This window comes from Meles meles, chromosome 7 (assembly GCF_922984935.1).
Source record: "Meles meles chromosome 7, mMelMel3.1 paternal haplotype, whole genome shotgun sequence".
Lineage (NCBI taxonomy): Eukaryota > Metazoa > Chordata > Mammalia > Carnivora > Mustelidae > Meles > Meles meles.
The window spans coordinates 138,573,682-138,587,292 of record NC_060072.1 but is presented as its reverse complement, the minus strand read 5'-3'; the positions used below and the strand labels follow the sequence as shown (position 1 = coordinate 138,587,292).

General features: G+C 37.8%; 1 protein-coding gene across 1 annotated transcript in view; it reads right to left on the bottom strand.

Annotated features, from left to right (window-relative positions):
• The window catches only part of LOC123946514 (ankyrin repeat domain-containing protein 26-like), a 123,131-nt gene that overhangs the window by 50,116 nt on the left and 59,404 nt on the right, over positions 1 to 13,611 (bottom strand). Inside the window, 4 exon segments of the mRNA XM_046011876.1 lie at positions 574 to 787; positions 1,941 to 2,082; positions 2,435 to 2,468; positions 4,353 to 4,520. Coding sequence (XP_045867832.1) covers positions 574 to 787; positions 1,941 to 2,082; positions 2,435 to 2,468; positions 4,353 to 4,520 — 558 coding nt within the window.

Sequence of the window (13,611 nt, the reverse complement as noted above, 5' to 3'; positions counted from 1 at the left end):
ACCACTGAGCCACCCAGGCGCACCAGGATCAAAGAACTTTTTAAAAAATTTTTATACTTCAAGTAAACAACAGTACATTGAAGAATTTATTCCAAGTAACCAGAAATGTAGAAACAGATTTATATAAAAAACATTCCTTACAGCATTAATTAAAGTATAGAAAAATGGGGGTAAAAAACCCAAAATTCAATTTGTTAAATAATGAGGTTTCCACATGGTGGATTTCTATACGGTCATTAAAATTATGATTTGGAATATTCATTAAATTATTAAAAGTATTTACTGTTAAGAACTTGCTGTATTATTTTGAAGAATCTCATACTTCACAATACTAAATAAGTTTTCTTCCCTATAAAATCCCAGAAAGTAAGTTGGCAATTTTAAAACTTGTACACATCTGTAGTATAAAAGTAAATAATTCAAGGGGTGCCTGGCTGACTCAACTGGTAGAGCATGTGACTCTTGATCTCACGGCTGTGTGTTCAAGCCCCACATATATTGTGTGTGGAGCCTATTTAAAAAAAAAAAAAGGTAAATAGTTCAAGTATTTCCTTAAAACCAAGATTATCATACCTCAAACTGCAGAGTTCTTGTTCCCATTCTATTTTTTGAAGCTCCAACTTCGATATCATTTCTTTTGTTTCTAATAGCTCCTTTTGTAGTCCCTTAACCTTATTTTCCATTTTTTCATTTTTTCTTTTAAGTTGTCCACAGTGATATTTTTTACGTTCTATTAATCTTTCATATGAAAGAACCGCATCCTGGATTTTCAATAAACTGACAGAATCTACATCAGAAAAAAAACAAAAACAATTAAAATATATAGGGCACCTGAGTGGCTCAGCTGGTTAAGCATCTGATTCTTGGTTTCAGCTCAGGTCATACATAATCCCAGAGTCGTTGGATCGAGCCCTACATCGGGCTCCACTCAGCATGGAGTCTGCTTAAAATTCTTTCTACCCTTCCTCTCTCCCCCTCTGTTCTTTTTTTTTTTTTAATTTATTTATTTGACAGACAGAGATCACAAGTAGGCAGAGAGGCAGGCAGAGAGAGAGAGGAGGAAGCAGGCTCCCTGCTGAGCAGAGAGCCCTGATGCGGGGCTCGATCCCAGGATCCTGGGATCATGACCTGAGCGGAAGGCAGAGGCTTTAACCCACTGAGCAACCCAGGCACCCCTCCCCCTCTGTTCTTTTCCACACCCCCAGTCATGCTTGCTCTCAAATAAATTAATTAAATATTAAAAAAAGAAAAAGAAATAAAATATATGAGTACTTTTTGCATATAAAGGGTTATTACCTGCCTGAATTACAGTTATGGTTTCATATGCATATATATATATGTCAAAACTATCAAATCATACACTTCATACATGTGCAGTTGCCCTAACTTAAGCTGTTGAGGGGGAAAAATCTCTATTGTAAGGAAAAATATCTAAAACAGTGGCTGAGACACGGAAAGAAGGATATGACACAATGCAAGATGAAGCTGAGGACTGTGGTCTTTCACCCCAAAACGATGAGAAGTAATAGCTAAGCTTTAAGCAAGGGGGTCACGTGATGAAATATAAATTTTTAAAAATATATGGTAACTATGGTTGCAGTGTAGACCAAGATCCTGGGAGGTGGAATGACAGGGAAAACAGTCCGAGGTCGTTTCAGTATTCTAGGACAAATATAGTAGTAACCTGACCTTGGGTGAGGGCACGGAAGAGGAGAGTTAACACACATCAGGTGTGCCATTCCCATGACGAAAAGCATAGTGGAAATTACAGCTCTTTGGCTAAGAGTATTCAACATTTCTCTATTTTCATACAAAACATATTTCTGAGATGAGTAGCTCTATAACACATCAGTGTTGTACGGTACAGCACGAGACAAGAAGTTCACATATTACTATAGTAATGTACATACAAAGGCTTCATATTTACACAATGGTCTTACCTTTACAATGCATGCCATGTTGTTCAATTAGCGACATGCAAATCTTATGATTAGAGCAAGGCATGTGGAAATCCTCCAAAATTGTTTCAGAAGATGGAGTTAAGTCATCAAGATCATCCATAGAATCAAGTTTCTTTTTGACCTACAAATAAATAATACTACTTCAAAATGTCCCCTAAATATTGATAAAATATACTAAGTGTAGAGAGATGATAAATACCCATATCTTTTTATAAGAGCAAAAAAAAGGTACTTTCAAAAGGACTGATTTTTATCAAAATGACCTTTATCAATAACTAGTGTTTCTGAACAACTTTTTCAAAGTATATGTCTGTACAACAAAGGCAGATTTTCTATTTTTTCACTATACTTTTCCTAAAGTAATTTTTTATCATGGAATAATATTTCTGATAAACATTATTTATCAAAATAACATCATAAAATAAAAATTTTAAAATTAATAAATGGAAAAAAATTTATATATATATATTTACCTCTTCCAAATCACTAGATATTTTCTTTATAGATCTAAAAAAAAAACAAGTCTTTTCAGGCAAATATTAAATACTTAAAATACAAATAATATCTAAATCATATCTAAATTATATTATTAATAATTTTAACAAAGCATTAAATTTAGATCAAACTGACAAAAAGCAAAGGAAAATCATAACGTTACTTGCATTATTTGATACGAAGAAACATACCACATTTTTTGTTGTCATTTTCAATAAAAACAAGCTTTTACTGGTTCTAAAAACTATTTGGAAAGTGCAAGTTAAGTTCTTAAATGAAAGAAACCCTTTTTTAATAATCATGATATTAGTGTTTTGAGGATCTACTGTGTAAATACTATGCATTATTATGAAAACTTCGCATGTTTTAAAGGTATTTTAAGCCTCACAACAATCTTATAAACATAGGTAATCATATTAGGTATTTTACACAGGAAGAAAATGGGGCACAGAAAAAAGTAACTTCCGAAAGCTGGTACAGGGGGTCAGGAGTAGACCCAGCATCAAATCCAGGAAATGTGCCTTCAAAACATGTGTTTTACAGTATATGGTGAAAGTAATATTTAAGTGTTTTTAAGTTATCTGATAGCAAAGGAATCTATTAGTATTCCAGTTTTAGCTATAATTGTAAATATTAATTCATGAATCTTAATCTTTTTTTAAATAAAAAGACTTCATATGTAGGCAATATTGAAAATCTACTTTCAAACAACTCAAGATTTGCTTCCTCTAAATAAGTTGATCAATGGGCATTCATTTATTCATTCAACTGTTTATTCACAGACACTTATTGAGCACACTATATATGTGTCAATGACACTGTTGGTACAGGAATCTTCAGCTTTTGTAATTTAGAACTTTATAAACCAAAAGTAATAATCTATGATAGATTGATAGTTTATTTTTCAATTATAAATAAAATCTTTCCCCTTCCCCCAGAATCTAAACAAATATTAAGTAAATATAACCAGATAACTCAAAGTCCCTAATAAAAACCATAGCTATTCATGATACTGTCAAAGGCACTGAATATCTAAAATTATCAAGGAATGGGGGCACCTGGGTGGCTCAGTGGGCTAAAACCTCTGCCTTCAGCTCAGGTCATGACCCCAGGGTCCTGGGATCAAGCCCCACATTGGCTTGCAGCTCAGCAGGGAGCCTGCTTCCCTTCCTCTCTCTCTGCCTGCCTCTCTGCCTACTTGTGATCTCTGTCTGTCAAATAAATAAATAAAATCTAAAAAAATTATCAAGGAATGATTAGTTCTATTCACAATGGCCTAAGGTTTGTATATTTACTATTATACGTATTGTTTTAAATCAATGAATGATAGTATCTGCATATTCAATTATATGACAATACTCCACTGTGGAAGCAATTCTGAATAAACAATTTCTTGACACAAAACTACATGAATAGGAGTACTAAGGACAATTACTACATCATCTTTAAAAGAATGTAATACAATCAATAAGCTTTCTAACATTTGGAAATATGAACAAAATTAAAATAAATAACCATGTCTATCTCTATTGGATCATTGCTGGGAGCATACAAAGGTATTCTAAAAGTTCCCATCTTAAAATTCAAAAATAAAAAAAATTCTTTTAAACTCCACATTCTTTTTCAGGTATCATCCATTTCTCTATTACCTTTCCCTGAAAAAATTCTCTAAGGAGTTATTTATACTTATTCATTACAGTTCAACTTCCATGGTGACTGTCCAAACTGCTCCTTGTCAAAGTCACTTGTCCTCATCTTAACCTTTCAAGCAGTGTGTCTAATATACTTGAGTATTTCTTGTCTTCTCCTGTACCTACACTACAGCATTTTATTTCCATAAAAAGTAATCACTGTTAAAATTCCTTCAGAGGGAAATAAAGAATTTATAGATTTTACCTTCCTTCATCCTGATCCGTTCCACTTGAAGTGCTGTCATCATTCATTTGTAGTGGACGAGAAATTAGAGAAGGGGCTTTTGCAAACCTTGATGTAATCACAGATTCTTGTGATATTTGTTTTTCTTTATCCCCTTTCCTTACTTCCTTTATATCCAAAGCAGGATCACTGTTTTAAAAAATCCATTTAAAATATCCATTAAAAAGCTAATGTTTTCGGGAGCCTGGGTGGCTCAGTTGGTTAAGCCACTGCCTTTGGCTCAGTGGTCTTCTCCCCTCTCATGCTTTCTCTTACTCTCTATCCCTCTCTCTCAAATAAATACTCGACCATTCTCTTATACCATACACAAATATAAACTCGAAATGGATAAAAGACCTCAATGTGAGGCAGGAATCTATCAAAATCCTAGAGGAGAACATAGGCAGTAACCTCTTCGACATAGGCCACAGCAACTTCTTTCAAGACATGTCTCCAAAGGCAAAGGAAACAAAAGCAAAAATGAACTTTTTGGGACTTTCTCAAGATAAAAAGCCTTTGCACAGCAAAGGAAACAATCAACAAAACAAAGAGACAACCCATGAAATGGGAGAAAATATTCACAAATGACACTACAAACAAAAAGCTGATATCTAAGATCTATAAAGAACTCCTCAAACTTAACACACACAAAACAGAAAATCACATCAAAAAAATGGGCAGAGACATGAACAGACACTTCTCCAAAGAAGACATACAAATGGCTAATGGGCACATGAAAAAATGTTCATCTTCACTAGCCATCAGGGAGATTCAAACCAAAACCACATTGAGATACCACCTTACACCAGTTAGAATGGCCAAAAGCAACAAGACAGGAAACAACAACTGTTGGAGAAGATGTGGAGAAAGGGGAACTCTTTTACACTATTGGTGGGAATGCAAGTTGGTGCATCCACTTTGGAGAACAGTATGGAGATTCCTTAAGAAATTAAAAATAGAGCTTCCCTATGACCCTGCAATTGTACTACTGTGTTTTTACCCCGAAGATACAGACGTAGTGAAAAGAAGGGCCATCGGTACCCCAATGTTCATAGCAGCAATGGCCACAATCCCCAAACTGTGGAAAGGGCCAAGATACCCTTCAACAGACGAATGGATAAAGAAGATATGGTCCATATATACAATGGAATATTATACCTCCATCAGAAAGGGTGAATACCCAACTTTTGTATCAACATGGATGGGAATGGAGGAGATTATGCAGAGTGAAATAAGTCAAGCAGAGAGAGTCAATTATCATATGGTTTCACTTATCTGTGGAGCAAATAATAACACGGAGCACATTGGGAGATGGAGAGGAAAAGTGAGTTGGAGGAAATCGGAGGGGGAGACAAACCATGAGAGTGATGGACTCTGAGAAACAAACTGAGGGATTTGGAGGGGTGGGGGTGGTGGGTTGGTTGAGTCTGGTGGTGGGTATTAAGGAGGGCACATATTGCATGGAGCACTGGGTGTGGTGCATAAACAATGAATATTGGAACACTGGGAAAAAATTAAATTTAATTTAATTTAAAAAATCTTTTAAAAAATTTTTAGAAGATTTAAAAAGCCAATGTTTTCTAATAATTTTACTGGTAAAGAATAAAAAAAAACAATTTTTTGTAAAATTCTGCTACCCATCTCAATTCCTTTATTACTTCACAGAACAGTTATGAAGTCCAACCATATATAAGCAAATACACATCCCTTGCTTCAAAGACTGATAAATATGCAATTACAGTACAACGTCTTTGTGGTGACAAAGCAGCTGTGGACCTCTTTGTAGGAGCTGTGGAACCAAGCACCATAAACCAAGGGACCTAGGAAAACTCTTGCCTACCCATGTATCAGACAACAGGCACACTCACTACAGTCCCAGCTGTGGATCCAGCAATAGCTCATACACTGGCTCCAGCCCCTTCCTCTCAACCACATCTAGCAGCCCCTGGAAAACACTTAGATAATCACCTATTAAAAAAAGAGCATTTTGAGTGAGGAGGAGTCAAGATGGCGGAGAAGGAGCAGTCTGAAACTACATCAGGTAGCAGGAGATCAGCTCGATAGCTTATCTAAACATTGCAAACACCTACAAATCCAACGGGAGAGCAAAGAGAAGAAGAACAGCAACTCTAGAAACAGAAAATCAACCACTTTCTGAAAGGTAGGACTGGCGGAGAAGTGAATCTAAAACGACGGGAAGATAGAACGCGGGGGGAGGGGCCGGCTCCCGGCAAGCGGCGGAGCAACGGAGCACAAAATCAGGACTTTTAAAAGTCTGTTCCACTGAGGGACATTGCTCCAGAGGCTAAACCGGGGTGAAGCCCACGTGGGGCCAGCGTGGCCCCAGGCCCCGCAGGGTCACAGAAGGATCGGGGGTGTCGGAGTGTCGGAGAGCTCGCAGGCATTAGAACGGAGAAGCCGGCTGCAGAGACAGAGCCGAGGACTGAACTCTCAGCTCGGGGTTACCTTGAGCTGGTCGCAGGCTGGGTGAGCTCGGAGCGCGGCTAGAGGCTGGGGATACGGGAGTGATTGGGTGCTGTCCTCTGGGGGCGCACTGAGGAGTGGGGCCCCAGGCTCTCGGCTCCTCCGGGCCGGAGACTGGGAGGCCGCCATTTTCATTCCCGTCCTCCGGAACTCTACGGAAAGCGTTCAGGGAACAGAAGCTCCCAAAAGCGAACCCGAGACGATTACTTAGTCCGGCCACCGGTAAGGGCGGTGCAATCCCGCCTCGGGCAAAGACACTTGAGAGTCACTACAACAGGCCCCTCCCCCAGAAGATCAACAAAATATCCAGCCAGGACGAAGTTCATCTATCAAGGAGAAAGCAGATTCAATTCCTAAGACAGCAGAGCAATTCCAGAGGAGGAGAAAGCAAAGCACGGAACTCATGGCTTTCTCCCCATGATTCTTTAGTCTTGCGGCTACTTCAATTTTTTTTTCTTTTTTCAATTTTTTTTCTTTTTTCAATTTTTTTTCTTTTTTCAATTTTTTTCTTTTTTCTTTTTTCTTCTTCTGCTAAATTTTTTAAAACTTTTACCCATTTGTTTTTTAACGTTTTTTGACTAGTTCATCTAAATATATATATTTTTTCTTTTTTATATTTTTTTATTTTGTTTTATTTTTTAAATTTTTTTCTTTTTTTTTTTTTTTTCAGAACCTGTTTTTATCCCCTTTCTCCCCCCCACAATTTGGGGTCTCTTCTGATTTGGTTACAGCGCATTTTTCCGGGGTCTTTGCCACACTTTTAGTAGTTTATTTGCTCCTTCATACCCTCTTATCAGGACAAAATGACAAGGCGGAAAAAATCACCACAAACAAAAGAACAAGACACAGTACCAAAGGCTAGGGACCTAATCAACACAGACATGGGTAATATGTCAGATCAAGAGTTCAGAATGACGATTCTGAACATTCTAGCCAGGCTCGAAAAAGGCATGGAAGATATTAGAGAAACCCTCTCTGGAGATATTAAAGCCCTTTCTGGAGAAATTAAAGAACTAAAATCTAACCAAGTTGAAATCAAAAAAGCTATTAATGAGGTGCAATCAAAAATGGAGGCTCTCACTGCTAGGATAAATGAGGCAGAAGAAAGAATTAGTGATATAGAAGACCAAATGACAGAGAATAAGGAAGCCGAGCAAAAGAGGGACAAACAGCTACTGGACCATGAGGGGAGATTTCGAGAGATTAGTGACACCATAAGACGAAACAACATTAGAATAATTGGGATTCCAGAAGAAGAAGAAACAGAGAGGGGAGCAGAAGGTCTATTGGAGAGAATCATTGGAGAGAATTTCCCTAATATAGCAAAGGGAACAAGCATCAAAATCCAGGAGATGCAGAGAACCCCCCTCAAAGTCAACAAGAATAGGTCCACACCCCGTCACCTAATAGTAAAATTTACAAGTCTTAGTGACAAAGAGAAAATCCTGAAAGCAGCCCGAGAAAAGAAGTCTGTAACATACAATGGTAAAAATATTAGATTGGCGGCAGACTTATCCACAGAGACCTAGCAAGCCAGAAAGAGCTGGCATGATATATTCAGAGCACTCAACGAGAAAAACATGCAGCCAAGAATACTCTATCCAGCTAGGCTATCATTGAAAATAGAAGAGAGATCAAAAGCTTCCAGGACAAACAAAAACTGAAAGAATTTGCAAACACCAAACCAGCTCTCCAGGAAATATTGAAAGGGGTCCTCTAAGCAAAGAGAGAGCCTAAAAGTAGTAGATCAGAAAGGTACAGAGACAATATACAGTAACAGTCACCTTACAGGCTACTAATGGCACTAAATTCATATCTCTCAATAGTTACCCTGAATGTTAATGGGCTAAATGCCCCAATCAAAAGACACAGGGTATCAGAATGGATAAAAAAACAAAACCCATCAGTATGTTGCCTACAAGAAACTCATTTTAGACGCGAAGACACCTCCAGATTTAAAGTGAGGGGGTGGAAAACAATTTACCATGCTAATGGGCATCAGAAGAAAGCTGGGGTGGCAATCCTTATATCAGATCAATTAGATTTTAAGCCAAAGACTATAATAAGAGATGAGGAAGGACACTATATCCTACTCAAAGGGTCTGTCCAACAAGAAGATCTAACCATTTTAAATATCTATGCCCCTAACGTGGGAGCAGCCAACTATATCAACCAATTAATAACAAAATCAAAGAAACACATCAATAATAATACAATAATAGTAGGGGACTTGAACACTCCCCTCACTGAAATGGACAGATCATCCAAGCAAAAGATCAACAAGGAAATAAAGGCCTTAAATGACACACTGGACCAGATGGACATCACAGATATATTCAGAACATTTCATCCCAAAGCAACAGAATACACATTCTTCTCTAGTGCACATGGAACCTTCTCCAGAATAGATCACATCCTGGGTCACAAATCAGGTCTCAACCGGTATCAAAAGATTAGGATTATTCCCTGCATATTTTCAGACCACAATGCTCTGAAGCTAGAACTCAATCACAAGAGGAAAGCTGGAAAGAACCCAAATACATGGAGACTAAACAGCATCCTTCTAAAGAATGAATGGGTTAACCAGGAAATTAAAGAAGAATTGAAAAAATTCATGGAAACAAATGATAATGAAAACACAACAGTTCAAAATCTGTGGGACACAGCAAAGGCAGTCCTGAGAGGAAAATATATAGCGGTACAAGCCTTTCTCAAGAAACAAGAAAGGTCTCAAGTACACAACCTAACCCTACGCGTAAAGGAGCTGGAGAAAGAACAAGAAAGAAACCCTAAACCCAGCAGGAGAAGAGAAATCATAAAGATCAGAGCAGAAATCAATGAAATAGAAACCAAAAAAAAAAAATAGAAAAAATCAATGAAACTAGGAGCTGGTTCTTTGAAAGAATCAATAATATTGATAAACCCCTGGCCAGACTCATCAAAAAGAAAAGAGAAAGGACCCAAATCAATAAAATCATGAATGAAAGAGGAGAGATCACAACTAACACCAAAGAAATACAGACAATTATAAGAACATACTATGAGCAACTCTACGCCAACAAATTGGACAATCTGGAAGAAATGGATGCATTCCTAGAGACATATAAACTACCACAACTGAACCAGGAAGAAATAAAAAACCTGAACAGGCCCATAACCAGTAAGGAGATTGAAACAGTCATCAAAAATCTCCAAATAAACAAAAGCCCTGGGCCAGACGGCTTCCCAGGGGAATTCTACCAAACATTTAAAGAAGAAGTAATTCCTATTCTCCTGAAACTGTTCCAAAAAATAGAAATGGAAGGACAACTTCCAAACTCATTTTATGAGGCCAGCATCACCTTGATCCCCAAACCAGACAAGGATCCCACCAAAAAAGAGAACTACAGACCAATATCCTTGATGAACACAGACGCAAAAATTCTCGCCAAAATACTAACCAATAGGATTCAACAGTACATTAAAAGGATTATTCACCACGATCAAGTGGGATTTGTTCCAGGGCTGCAGGGTTGGTTCAACATCCGCAAATCAATCAATGTGATAGAACACATTAATAAAAGAAAGAACAAGAACCATATGATACTCTCAATAGATGCTGAAAAAGCATTTGACAAAGTACAGCATCCCTTCCTGATCAAAACTCTTCAAAGTGTAGGGATAGAGGGCACATACCTCAATATTATCAAAGCCATCTATGAAAAACCCACCGCAAATATCATTCTCAATGGAGAAAAACTGAAAGCTTTTCCGTTAAGGTCAGGAACACGGCAGGGATGTCCATTATCACCACTGCTATTCAACATAGTACTTGAAGTCCTAGCCTCAGCAATCAGACAACAAAAAGAAATTAAAGGCATCCAAATTGGTAAAGAAGAAGTCAAACTATCACTCTTCGCAGATGATATGATACTATATGTGGAAAACCCAAAAGACTCCACTCCAAAACTGCTAGAACTTGTACAGGAATTCAGTAAAGTGTCAGGATATAAAATCAATGCACAGAAATCAGTTGCATTTCTCTACACCAACAACAAGACAGAAGAAAGAGAAATTAAGGAGTCCATCCCATTTACAATTGTACCCAAAACTATAAGATACCTAGGAATAAACCTAACCAAAGAGACTAAGAATCTATACACAGAAAATTATAAAGTACTCATGAAAGAAATTGAGGAAGACACAAAAAAATGGAAAAATGTTCCATGCTCCTGGATTGGAAGAATAAATATTGTGAAAATGTCTATGCTACCTAAAGCAATCTACACATTTAATGCAATCCCTATCAAAATACCATCCATTTTTTTCAAAGAAATGGAACAAATAATCCTAAAATTTATATGGAACCAGAAAAGACCTCGAATAGCCAAAGGAATATTGAAGAACAAAGCCAAAGTTGGTGGCATCACAATTCCGGACTTCAAGCTCTATTACAAAGCTGTCATCATCAAGACAGCATGGTACTGGCACAAAAACAGACACATAGATCAGTGGAACAGAATAGAGAGCCCAGAAATCGACCCTCAACTCTATGGTCAACTAATCTTCGACAAAGCAGGAAAGAATGTCCAATGGAAAAAAGACAGCCTCTTCAATAAATGGTGCTGGGAAAATTGGACAGCCACATGCAGAAAAATGAAATTGGACCACTTCCTTACACCACACACGAAAATAGACTCCAAATGGATTAAGGACCTCAATGTGAGAAAGGAATCCATCAAAATCCTTGAGGAGAATGCAGGCAGCAACCTCTTCGACCTCAACCGTAGCAACATCTTCCTAGGAACAACGGCAAAGGCAAGGGAAGCGAGGGCAAAAATGAACTATTGGGATTTCATCAAGATCAAAAGCTTTTGCACAGCAAAGGAAACAGTTAACAAAACCAAAAGACAACTGACAGAATGGGAGAAGATATTTGCAAACGACATATCAGATAAAGGGCTAGTATCCAAAATCTATAAGGAACTTAGCAAACTCAACACCCAAAGAACAAACAATCCAATCAAGAAATGGGCAGAGGACATGAACAGACATTTCTGCAAAGAAGACATCCAGATGGCCAACAGACACATGAAAAAGTGCTCCACGTCACTCGGCATCAGGGAAATACAAATCAAAACCACAATGAGGTATCACCTCACACCAGTCAGAATGGCTAAAATTAACAAGTCAGGAAATGACAGATGCTGGCGAGGATGCGGAGAAAGGGGAACCCTCCTCCACTGTTGGTGGGAATGCAAGCTGGTGCAACCACTCTGGAAAACAGCATGGAGGTTCCTCAAAATGTTGAAAATAGAACTACCCTATGACCCAGCAATTGCACTACTGGGTATTTACCCTAAAGATACAGACGTAGTGATCCGAAGGGGCACGTGTACCCGAATGTTTATAGCAGCAATGTCTACAATAGCCAAGCTATGGAAAGAACCTAGATGTCCATCAACAGATGAATGGATAAAGAAGAGGTGGTATATATACACAATGGAATACTATGCAGCCATCAAAAGAAACGAAATCTTGCCATTTGCGACGACGTGGATGGAACTAGAGCGTATCATGCTTAGTGAAATAAGTCAGTCGGAGAAAGACAACTATCATATGATCTCCCTGATATGAGGACATGGAGAAGCAACATGGGGGGTTAGGGGGATAGGAGAAGAATAAATGAAACAAGATGGGATTGGGAGGGAGACAAACCATAAATGACTCTTAATCTCACAAAACAAACTGGGGGTTGCTGGGGGGAGGTGGCATTGGGAGAGGGGGAGGGGGCTATGGACATTGGGGAGGGGAGGCGAACCATAAGAGACTATGGACTCTGAAAAACAACCTGAGGGTTTTGAAGGGTCAAGGGTGGGAGGTTGGGGGAACAGGTGGTGGGTAATAGGGAGGGCACGTTTTGCATGGAGCACTGGATGTTGTGCAAAAACAATGAATACTGTTATGCTGAAAAAAAATAAATAAAATGGGGCAAAAAGAGCATTTTTAGAAAACTAGATTTCCTACAGTAAAGTTCCAGCACACCACTGGAGCAAAAACAAAACAAAACAAAACAAAACAAAATCGGGTTTGGATACACTGGAAAGGAAGTCATTAAAGACTACTTCAAATGCAAAGACAGCAATGTAAAACTTCAAAGAATATAAAAAGTCAAGGAAATATGATACCACGAAATGTCACAATAATCTTCCAGTAATTGATTTCAAACACATGAAGATCAGTAGTTTATCCAAAAAAGAATTCAAAATAGCAGTTTTAAGTAAACTCAGTGAGCTACAAGAAAACACAAAAAGCCAATTCAGGGGTGCCTGGGTGGCTCAGTCGGGTAAGGTCTGCCTTCTGCTCAGGTCATGATCTCTAGGTCCTGGGATTAAACCCCAAATCAGGCTTCCTACTGAGCTTCTCCCTCTCCCTTTGCCCCTCCCTCCTGCTCATACTCTCTCTCTCTCACAAATAATTTCTTTTTAATTTTCTTAAATAAAATGATTTGGTAACTTTTGTATACTTTTAGCTTACTATTTAATCCTAATATAAAAAGCTAGATTTACTAATATAAAATTATAATTACTTTTTCATGTACTAAATGCATGCAAGAGAATATTATTAGCATATAGCTACATAAACTCACAAAAAGACTAAATTTCCCACAAGAGATTATTAATTTAGGAATTGAACATGAGCCCCTAAGAGCACTGAAAACAAAAACAAAGCTAGCAATTATTGTTTTGTTAAAACTGTTAGATAATTATTTTAGTTA